We start from the raw sequence: 10,458 nt of genomic DNA on the forward strand, positions 1-10,458 counted from the left end.
TGACCACAAACCATCTCCAGAGGGTTTTGAACCTGTCTAGAGCCTTTCCCCTCCATCACTTTTGTCTAGCCAGAAAAAAAAAAATTCTTAGTTACAATGTGCAAAATAAAACACAAAATATCAATGCACATTACCAAGGCTTATTTTCCTGGTTGGTATAATACCAACTAAAAAAAGTCACAATGGGCTCAACTCCTGGAGCACAGTGGTTACGGCACCAGGAGGGTGACGGGTTCAAACTTGGCCTGGGCCAGCTAAACAACTGCAACAAAAAAATAGCCCGACATTGTGGTGGGTGCCTGTAGTCCTGGGTACTTGGGGGCTGAGGCAAGAGAGCTTAAGCCCAAGAGTTTGAGGTTGCTGTGAGCTGTGACGCCACAGGACTCTACCAAGGGTGACATAGTGAGACTTTGTCTAAAAAAAAAGTCACAATGGAATTTTAAATGTACAGGATATACTGGGTTGAATAGCTATTTGGTTTTATAGCTTCTCTGCTCCAACAGTAGAAAATCACATGTTACATCCTTTAGATCCAGAGATGGTATGGTTTGACCCACTGTAGCTTGAACTTAAATTTTTGGAGTTATGAAAAGCTTTTGCAATTCCTCTTGTTCTTTCTCACTCTTTTATTTGACAACTGATGCACGGGCGGCACAAGGTTAGACCTCGGCTCAAGGTTAGACCTCAGCACAAGGTTAGACCTCAATGCAAAGTGGACCTGCATTTACATCCACAGCTTTGCCTTCACCTTGGTTTTTTTTTTTTTTCCAGCAGATTATAGTTGACTACTTGGTTCCTCATCCTCTAATTTTCTAACCCTTTATGGTCATTGTTAATTTGTTTTGACAGTTAAAGCGATCATCTATATAGAGGGCTTAGTGCGATGTCTAGCACATGGTGAGATCTCTATAAAGCTATAAAGGTTAACTAACCACTCTCTCCTCAGAGAGTGGTCTCCAGCAAAGTTTTAACAAGAAATATTTCCTAAGGTCAGCCTAAATTGTGAACTAGGTCATTGGAACTATTGGCCATGAAAGCGTAATCGTGTTTTAGTAAGCAATAGCATGTGTGATTCCAACATTAGGCTAACAAGACTCAAGTCCATCTTAACATTGTTAAGGGGACCTTGAGCAAATTATTTAACCTCTTCCTGACTCGGTTTCCTCTTTCAAAAAATGAACATGATAGTAGTAGCAACTTTGCAATATCGTGGTGAGAAGCAAATGAGTTAGTACATGTAAAATGTTTAAGCTATTTACTTAAGGGATGTTATCCACTATTGAAAATAACATATCAGAGTAGCCACTAGCTAAAAACATGTGGTTGCTTCTGGAGAGATTAAGATAGAGTATGTCAAATTGGATTGTCATGAAAAATTTGGGAAACTTGGAAGCTAACACTCTTGCTTCCTCCACTGCCTTTGAATTGCACTTGCAAAGGCCAATCATTGATTCATATTCAATGGCTTCTAGGTCTCATCTTCTAGAGAGCACAGGCGGTTCAGGGGCCAACTAACCTACCATCATCCTCGAAAGTGGAAGCTGAGGCAGAGAGAAGTCCTGTGGATTTCTCATAGCCAGTTTGCGGCAGACCAAGAGTTGCCCTGGGTTTTTCATTTACTAAATGGCAGTGAGTTTATATCTATTTTGACAAGTGAATTGGGGGGCTTGAAATCTGACATGTGGTTGGGGTAAGAACCCCCCCCCCCCATCTTTCACCTTGCTCTCTCTATCCCACAAACTTCATTTAATGAGGCATTGGCCCATTTTAAGAGGACTACTCTTCTTACCCCGTGGGACCTAGGTCCTGTGACCCTCCACAGCCTGAAGACCTTGTTTCCTGATGGGTGGTGTTTGCTCTTCCCTGTGACTTGCCTCTCTGGGGCTGCGTTCTGATTTCCCTGATGGCTCCTTTGTTTCCTTGGGCTGGCTGCCTTGTCTGGCGGTACTGAGCAAGGTCTCTGAGAGATGCCAGGAGGTGAGGGGAAAGGCTCGGAGGGGACTTGATCATTGACAAGCAGCATCAGTGATGGATGAGCCTCTCCCCAGGGAGTTTTGGGTCAGGAGAAGTCCAACTGATACGTTTTTCCAGAATCGAGTAACCCAGAAACAGTGCCAGAAGGCTTTTACCTCTTTTGTGCCTTTTTTGTATTGATTTTAAAAGAAATTCTGAGGCAATTCCACATCTTACTAGAAACACAGCTACATCACAATAGATTCAGACATATGAGATGTGAATTTCTCTAGAAATAACCTTTGAGGAGAGGGGTGAGAGGAAGGAAGAGAGAGTCTTAAAAAAATTCCCTATCAAAATATTTTCTTTCTTCTAAGTATTGAAAAGGGACAATATAGCCCTTTATTCTTCTAAGTGAGATCATAGCTATTTGTTGAGGGGAAATACCGAATGTTTATTATTTTTTTTGAAGACATTTCTTGGGTCCTGGTGATTCATGTCGATATCATTTTCTTCCTGACTACACAGGCTCTGAGACAAAGCTGCACCCCAAGTGACACACCGGTGTTAGAACAATTCCTGAGGAGGAGGCTGTGCGACCTTCTTTATTCCTCCTTCACAGACGTCCTTGAGCCCCTGAGACGGATGTGAGTGAGTTTTTCAGTCCTCATGCAAAACAACCATCTAAACATAACAGATGACATCAGCTTGGGCCTTTCAATTCCTGGATGGCAGCAGCATGTTAATCCAGCCTTCATCCTGGATTTCATAAACTAAAACAAGAGAGCCTGGCAGGAGGACAGCGCTGCTGCTGGGTTGAGGAAATTGATGACGGGGAAGCATGCAGGCAACCCAGTGTATAAAACTCATAAACGTGTAGGCAGAGGCTCAGCTACCAGTTTGGACGGCTGCTCCCCGCCAGCAGAGACCACGACGTGGGAGCCGAGCCCAGGCCAGCTGGGGAACATGAGGGGCCTCTTGCTGCTGACCACGCTGCTCGTCCCTGCGCACCTGGCGGCGGCCGGGAGCACCAAGTATGCGGTGGACTGCCCTGAACACTGTGACCGCAATGAGTGCAAAAGCAGCTTGCGTTGCAAGAGGACAGTGCTGGACGACTGCGGCTGCTGCCGGGTGTGCGCTGCGGGGCTGGGAGAAACCTGCTACCGCACGGTCTCAGGCATGGATGGCGTCAAGTGTGGCCCGGGGCTCAGGTGTCAGTTTTACAGCGAGGAGGATGATTTTGGTGACGAATTTGGTATCTGCAAAGGTAAAGAGCGACTTCTCGTTTCTCCCCTCCCAGGAGACGCTGAGAGCTGTCAGGCAGCTTAGGAGGTGAGGTGGCTTTGCTGCTCAAGGCCCAGAGGGAAAGGGCAGGTGGGTCCTTGACAAGGCCCCCGACAGGTGGTGTCCTAGGTATACAGAGAAGGGCAACTGGGACCAGTGCAGAAAGGCACAGAGAGAAAAGCAGCATCTCAGTCATTAAGTTTAGGACAGATCAGAAAGAAAGTTGCAGTGGAAAATTGTTTTACCACTTTTCTGGAAAACTTTAGAAACTTCACTTGACAAATAATCCATCGTGGGTGGGTTAGGTGCTCTCTCCTCTGCAAGGCAGTGATTACAGAGGTCTCCGCTAGATAACCTCTTGGAATAGTTTTTAGACCCTGGATTTAGTGATTCTTTGATCTTGAAAGGGTCCAAGGACAGAGGGCTTTTCTCAAGGTCAATTATTTCTGATGGACACTAATGGACTTTATGGAATAGTGTGGGCTTAAGTCATCTACCAAAACAGTTCACGTTCTTAAAAGAGGGTCTCTTGAAGTATAAAACAAGCCTCATCTGGCTTTAGCTTTATAAAGGTTTTGGTCATTTAGAAAAATAGCAGCTGGTGTAAGATAAGTAAAATTAACAGTAAAGAAAAATATAAATTGGGAGTCTGTAAAGAATGAGGTTGGCCATCTTACAGAAGAAAAACTTCATCAAGTTGATATAGCTAAATAATATAGTTAAATATTAGTAGACTTTATCTTAAACTTTGTACTGTATTTTATAATGGTTAACACTTTAATAGTGTTTTGAATCAAAAGAATGGCGATTTTAAAATATTCTAGATAGAGATATCTCACGATCTCATCATTAACAGCTAACATTAAGATGCAACACATAATATTATGCCATTCATCAATTTCATAATACAAAGAAGCCTTCAAAATAATCATAAAATGAACTGGGAAATTTCTAAATAATTCTTATGTTTTATGTATTAACAGGGAATGATAGTTGCCCATTATTGAGCTAATCTCATCAATTCTCCTACCTTTTAGACAAATACTGTATATATTAATCATCTTTTAATCAGCAAATATACAAAAGGTTAGAAAATAAATTCTTGAAGTAATAGGAGAATTTGATTTCTTGCTTAGTTTCTGTTTATAACCAAATAAGGGATAGGATATTGAGGAAACATTTTCTTTGGTGAACATATATACATATATTTCTTTCGACTGAATCGGATTTGTATTTTTTATAAATCATATGGCTCATCCATCAAGAAAATAGCACTTCACATAAAGAAATTGGGAATCAATAGAAAATAAAGAAATTGAGGAGGAAGTGGTTAGCACAGTCATAATATGGCAAGTGTATGCAGTGGGTTGCTTTTTCTCTTGGCATAAAAATGCTTTTGTAAATGTGACTGTAGTTGTGTAATTACATGTGGTCAAAGAAACTGGGAGGCATCTGGAGTCCTCAGCGCTCTGGTAGCATGCTGCATGATCAAGGTGCCTATGACTGAGATATATTTTCTAAAAGACATTTCAGATTGCTCTGTTCAGCATCCTTCAGAGTGCTGATGAGTCTAGTTTCAACCATTTTCCTCTCTGATGAGACTGTGTGAGCCTTAGGAACTCTCCACAGAGATATAATGTTTTGCTACAATCAAACTTGCTCCTTTAGCTTTTTCAGTCTCATGAAAACTGTATACTCCAGCTGCATATCCAGATGTTTTCTTAAATATTCAAATGTTGGTCATTGTGTTTCACAGACAATAATCAGCCAGCCAACACACATTTAATGAACACTTGCTCTGTACCCAGCATGATTTAGTACCTCCGGGGATATAAGAGAAGGACCCCTGGGAATTTAGCTCAAGTTTGAGTTTTCAGGATCACTGCAGACACAGTCAAATCCCAATCCTGAGAGATTTTCTTCTAGAGGCTTTTAAAGGGTCCTTTTGTGGACTCTTCTTCCCAGCAGAGAGAATAGTGTTAGAGAACACCGAAAAGAAAAATCTTAAGTCTTGTTTAGAAATTCATTTTATTGATGACTTACTTAATCATTCAGTGTAATATTAGAATGGTGAAGACTCAGACGCCTTGCAGCTTGTTTCTTTACTCATATGTGATTGTACATTTACAAGGACCTTTTCATGCCAAGAGAATAAATATTCTATGTCTATGCAGTTTGCTTTTAAAGACTGGTTAATCTATTTTGAGATACTGTTTATGTTGTAAAAGCAATGCATTTTAAATAGATGATTTTGTCCTCTGATCTCAATATAGTTAGTGTCTTTTCGCCTAAATGTAAAACACTGAAGCTCTAAAACTTCTAGTTCTTGGTAGGTATAGAAACTCGGGCATATAAACCCTCGGTTTTCTTGTTCATTTGCATTTTATATCTTAGCTTTGTAGAGGATTTTCCTAGTGAACCCTCTGAACAACTGAGGGGGTTAGTAAGGTAAGTTGTCCTGCTGTTTTGGCAGAAAAGGAACTTGATAAGAGTTGGGGGCAGATTGAGGATTGATCACTTCCTGGTGAGCTGAGATAACAGCTCTCTTAGCTCTGGCTAGTTTGAAGCCTTTTCCTGTACATTTAAAACAGTAAATTATCTGTGAATACAGTGGGCTTAAACATAGATCACACCTTTTAACCTCTTTGAGGAGCTGATGCAGACATACGTAGTATGTCCTTCCAATATCCCACCGTTACCAAGCTGCCGTGGAGGTGACCTGTGAGGACCTGTCAGTTTCTAAGCAGGAATTTAGCAGAACGAAGACTGGTCCAAGGAGACCGGCTACGTGTAGCCGTCTTCCTCTAAACTTTACATCCTGCCGCTAACCCCCAGGCATCCGTTACCTGGTCTTCATGTGTGATTTCATATTTACTACTCAAAGTGTCAACTTGCAGAGCCTGGGTTTCTGAGGATTGGGTTTCGTTTTACAGTCTAGATTCATGAGGTTGGTTTGAGAGGGGCTGTTGGGGGGAGGGGCGTGTGCTCACTGACAACTCCCTCTCGAAACCCTTTCTTTGTCCTCAGACTGCCCCTACGGCACCTTTGGGATGGAATGTAGAGAGACCTGCAACTGCCAGTCGGGCATCTGTGACAGGGGCACGGGGAAATGTCTGAAATTCCCTTTCTTCCAATATTCAGTACCCAAGTCTTCCAACAGGAGATTTGTCTCTCACACAGGTAAGACTTGATTCTAGTATAAACATCGAAATAATCGTCTCCTTTTCAGTTTGAATGACTTAAAAAATACCAATCAGTAGGATAAGATGGTGATTGGACTGGATCTTTTTTTCCTTTATCTTACTCACGGGCAAGGTGGGTGGTAGCTGAGTTTGATTCTGTTGCTGTTTTCTAAAAAAAATCCCATTAATAGTTTTGAGAATTGTCTATAATTTCTCAGAAAGCTTCCTTAGTGTATAGAGACAGTAAATACGATGGGCTACAAAATCTGTAATAAAAATACCTGAGATATACAAAATTCTTTAAATTCTTTAGTGATCTGTTTTATATATTTGCCAGACAAAACTATTTCTCTCCCAATTTCACATAGAGAAGTACTGTGAGGAATTTATTAGATAAGCTTTAAGAGCCAAGACAGAAAATAGAGGATGTTTCTTGCTTTCTTTTTTAACCCAATGTAAGCATTTAAATGGAACAATTTCAAACATCTGTTTTTCTGGATTTTGGAGAGGATAAGAAATAGTATCTGTGACTGACTTTTGGGAAATGAATGGAATTGTAGTAATACTCACATGCTCCTTGGCGGTCCGTGGGTATTTTTTACACAGGTTGTTAGAATGTGAAGAATGCACAACCCTATCAGGTGGTGCTGTGCGCATAGTTGGTTGTCTCGTTGAATAAATGACCGATATAATACACTGCCATTCAGTTGAAAGTATCTCATTTAAAACAAAATGTATCACTAAGGCTTGTATCTCCATTGCACAGGACGGTGATGATAATCCATGACAACATTTATTATACAGTTCAAAATTGCTAAAAGAGTAAATTTTAAATGTTCTTATCATGAAAATGTAAGTACGTGATGTGACGGATGGGTTAGTGTAGTTTACTCCTACCACAGTAGAAACATGTATCAAGACATCACATTGTGCCACAAATTTATATCAGTATTGTCAATTAAAAATTAAATGAAAAATTAAAAAGATAAATGAAAATTCAACATGGGGCCACAGCTATTAGTATCAACGAACCCTACATTCCCCACACCTGATATAAATGGTGAAGAATCCAAATCCATTTTATTTAGTTTCTATTTCTGGTCCTTTGTACTTCACATTAATTCAGATGTGAACTACTTGGCAAACGTGTTAATTTTTTCAGCTTTACCTCCTTCTTGCATGTAGGTGCAACTAAGTGCCTTAAAATGAGGGAGAAACACGGTGCTTTAACGTGAATTGTTAGCTGTAAGTATGGCTGGGCCCCAAAGTGACTATCTTTGTGAATATTTGACCTTAAAATTGAGACATTATTACCGTTTTACATACTATGACTTCTCCTTATTTTCTTTTAAAGCAAAAATTAGATCTTAAGACCTAATTTTCTCTATCGAAGTGAAATTCACATAACATAAAATTAGCCATTTTAAGGTGAACAAGTCTATGGCATTTAGTACGTTCACTATGTTGTATTACCACCACCTCTATCTAGTTTCAGAATATTTTCAGCAGCCCCAAATAAAACCCCAATATCCCTCGCAGTTACCCCCATCCCCTAGCAGCCACGAATCTGATTTCTGAGACATAGACATTTTTCAGATGATTAGAGTGGTTTCAGCACAGGGTCGAGAGCTATTGTCTCCGTACAGTGAGGCTCCCTCAAACACTTGCGGTTTCTTCTGTTTTATTTTGCCTTCTTAAAACCACAGCCTAAAGAGAACTGTGAAAGAACAGCTTTTGCATCCTTCTTCACTCATTTAAGTTTGTACTGAAAGCTTTCCCACCAAGGGAGAATTGAATCTGCTGTGAGTCTCTGTTGATGTTTGGGACGGAGTGTCTGGGGAGGCTGAGAGAGCTCTTCTGCAGACTTCTTGACTACTATATAGATGCCTTGGAAACAGATGTGTTATGGGGAGGACATGATGTTATAGGTTACACAAAAATATTTCCATATCAGAATTATGTGTTGAGATTCTTATCAGAAATTTTTGGGAAAAGCAGTTGGTTTTCTCCCTTTTCTGAGCTAGGCTATTTCTTTTCATCAGCTAATGGTGTAGCCCAAGATGATAATTAGTGTGATCTTGGTAAACCTTAGGTTCAGGCTGGAGAGCAGAATATCCTAAGGACTTTTTGGAAAGGCTGCCCAGGACTCCAGCTCAGTGTGCATTGTTACATGAGACACCCAGGGTCACGGGCATGAGTTTATAGCAGGTTAAAGGGCTGGAGGCCGGAGACCTCAGGGGTCTCCTTCACACCCTCACTGCACGGAGCTGCCTTCTCTGCCTTTCCACCTGCTGGCTGCAGTACTCTCAGCCAGGGTGCCTCCTGTCCTCATGGGTCAACATCTTGTTCTTTTTGTGCTGCTGTTCCTTTGTTCTTTATTAGTGAGATTTCCAAGTTGAGAATTCACAAATAGCTTTTTTTTGAAGGATTGTTGGGGTGGGGGGGAGTAAGATCTAGAATGTTCCACAGATTTACACGTGTTTGTCTGCCAGGCCATACTCATCTTCTCACGGCATTTTATTTCCGATGTGCACTGCCAAGGAAGCTCACCGTACTACCTCAGAGGGGGAAAATCTCACTTTACAAAGTTCTAAATGTTACAAACTCTTCTTGTTTGTAGATGAGAATGATCAAAGTTCTACCCTTTGGTTTGCCATCTGCCTTCTGGAGTGCCAGCAAAAATTAATCTCTTCTCCACATCAGTTTGTATAAAAATCTTACTTACAGACCTATTCTTATAGCATTTAGAATACTGTCATTCCACAGTATTTAGTAAGTGCCTACTATGTGCCAGGCACTCTTGTAAGTGCTAGCACTATGGCAGCGAACAAAATTAAGTCCCCACTGGAATTTTGGTAGTGGAGTGAGATAATACGGAAAAAAAGGGACAAGTGCATGTAGAAGATGATGTTTGGTGATGACAGGTTTCTGAAGAGAAATAATTCAGGGGGTGCTATCGTAGATGGAGGTGCTAATTGATAGAGAGCAGTGAAAATAGTTAGCATAGAATCTTGAATCTATTAAAGATTTTATAGTAAACTCCGTGTAAAATGAAACAAAACTGTGCTCGATCTTTGGGTTATGAACATTTGGACATGACTTGTGTTCTTTCTCATTTCAGAGCATGACATGGCTTCTGGAGATGGCAATGCTGTGAGAGAGGAACTTGTGAAAGAGAATGCCGCCAGGTCTCCCCTCCAGAGATGGTTAAATCCACGCTGATCCTGGGTGCGATTTCCAAGAGACAGCTCTATTTTAGTGATTGTTCAACACGCAGCCAACATTTTAGAAACTGTCATCGCATATGGACTTTGTAACTTTTGGAGACTAAGTGTGATTCATGGTGATCCGGGAAAATAAAAAGTAGCTACTTACAATCCATGAAGTGCGTATGACTGAACACTTTTAGATATTTGTTAAATATTTGTATGCATATAGATTTGCTAAATGTGTGTATAGTAACACTGAAGAACTGAAAATGCCATTTAGATGATCTTACGTGGAGACAGTTCAGCCAAAGGGAAAGCTAATTAAAAATGAAGCCCACAGTGGGCCCACGGGGTCTGGGACATACTTTAATGTTGGGATAGCCGGTGGAGGAGGTATTCAAAGCAGGAGAAGGTGGGGATGGGGTGGGATGGGGAGTATGATATTTAGTTCTTCCTTGTGGTAACGTCAGTAGATCAGTAGAATTTAATTGTGGTTGTTTTGTTTTGTTGCTTTTGGAAAAGTCCAAACAAAACAACCAGAAAACCCCTGAGGGAAGTGAGCTGTTCGAAGCATGTGGGAGTTTGAGTAACAGTCCTGAATTGAGGTCGATTTCAAGGGGCTGCTGATGTAGTTCCCAGGTTACCTGCATCAGAAGGATGGTCTGGGACAGAGGGCAAACATACACTTCCATAAATAGTTTTAAAGAATGCCACTTAGACACAGAGCTAGGACGTGTTTTGCCCACTGGGGGCGGGGGGGGGGGGTTGTATAGGTGTGAAGGTAAATATTATATATTTTTATAAACAAATGTTAGTACAAGTCCTCCTCC

The 10,458-nt window shown here is 41.0% G+C and overlaps 1 protein-coding gene across 1 annotated transcript; it reads left to right on the forward strand.

Annotated features, from left to right (window-relative positions):
* The first annotated feature begins 2,792 nt into the window (after positions 1 to 2,792).
* ESM1 (endothelial cell specific molecule 1) lies at positions 2,793 to 10,026 on the forward strand. The gene is made up of 3 exons (XM_003782773.3): positions 2,793 to 3,220; positions 6,265 to 6,417; positions 9,541 to 10,026. Exons 1-3 carry the CDS (start codon positions 2,920 to 2,922, stop codon positions 9,639 to 9,641), a joined length of 555 nt encoding a protein of 184 aa, XP_003782821.2. The 5' UTR covers positions 2,793 to 2,919; the 3' UTR covers positions 9,642 to 10,026.
* Positions 10,027 to 10,458: the final 432 nt, after the last annotated feature.

The sequence above is a fragment of the Otolemur garnettii genome, unplaced genomic scaffold, assembly GCF_000181295.1.
Source record: "Otolemur garnettii isolate 467f Iridium unplaced genomic scaffold, OtoGar3 scaffold00005, whole genome shotgun sequence".
NCBI lineage: Eukaryota > Metazoa > Chordata > Mammalia > Primates > Galagidae > Otolemur > Otolemur garnettii.

Excerpts from the sequence above, each read along its gene's own strand:
- ESM1 (XM_003782773.3), top strand. The coding sequence starts at position 2,920 with ATGAGGGGCCTCTTGCTGCTGACCACGCTGCTCGTCCCTGCGCACCTG. Across the intron at positions 3,221-6,264 it reads CGAATTTGGTATCTGCAAAG|ACTGCCCCTACGGCACCTTT; the intron begins GTAAAGAGCGAC and ends CTTTGTCCTCAG. Across the intron at positions 6,418-9,540 it reads GAGATTTGTCTCTCACACAG|AGCATGACATGGCTTCTGGA; the intron begins GTAAGACTTGAT and ends TTCTCATTTCAG.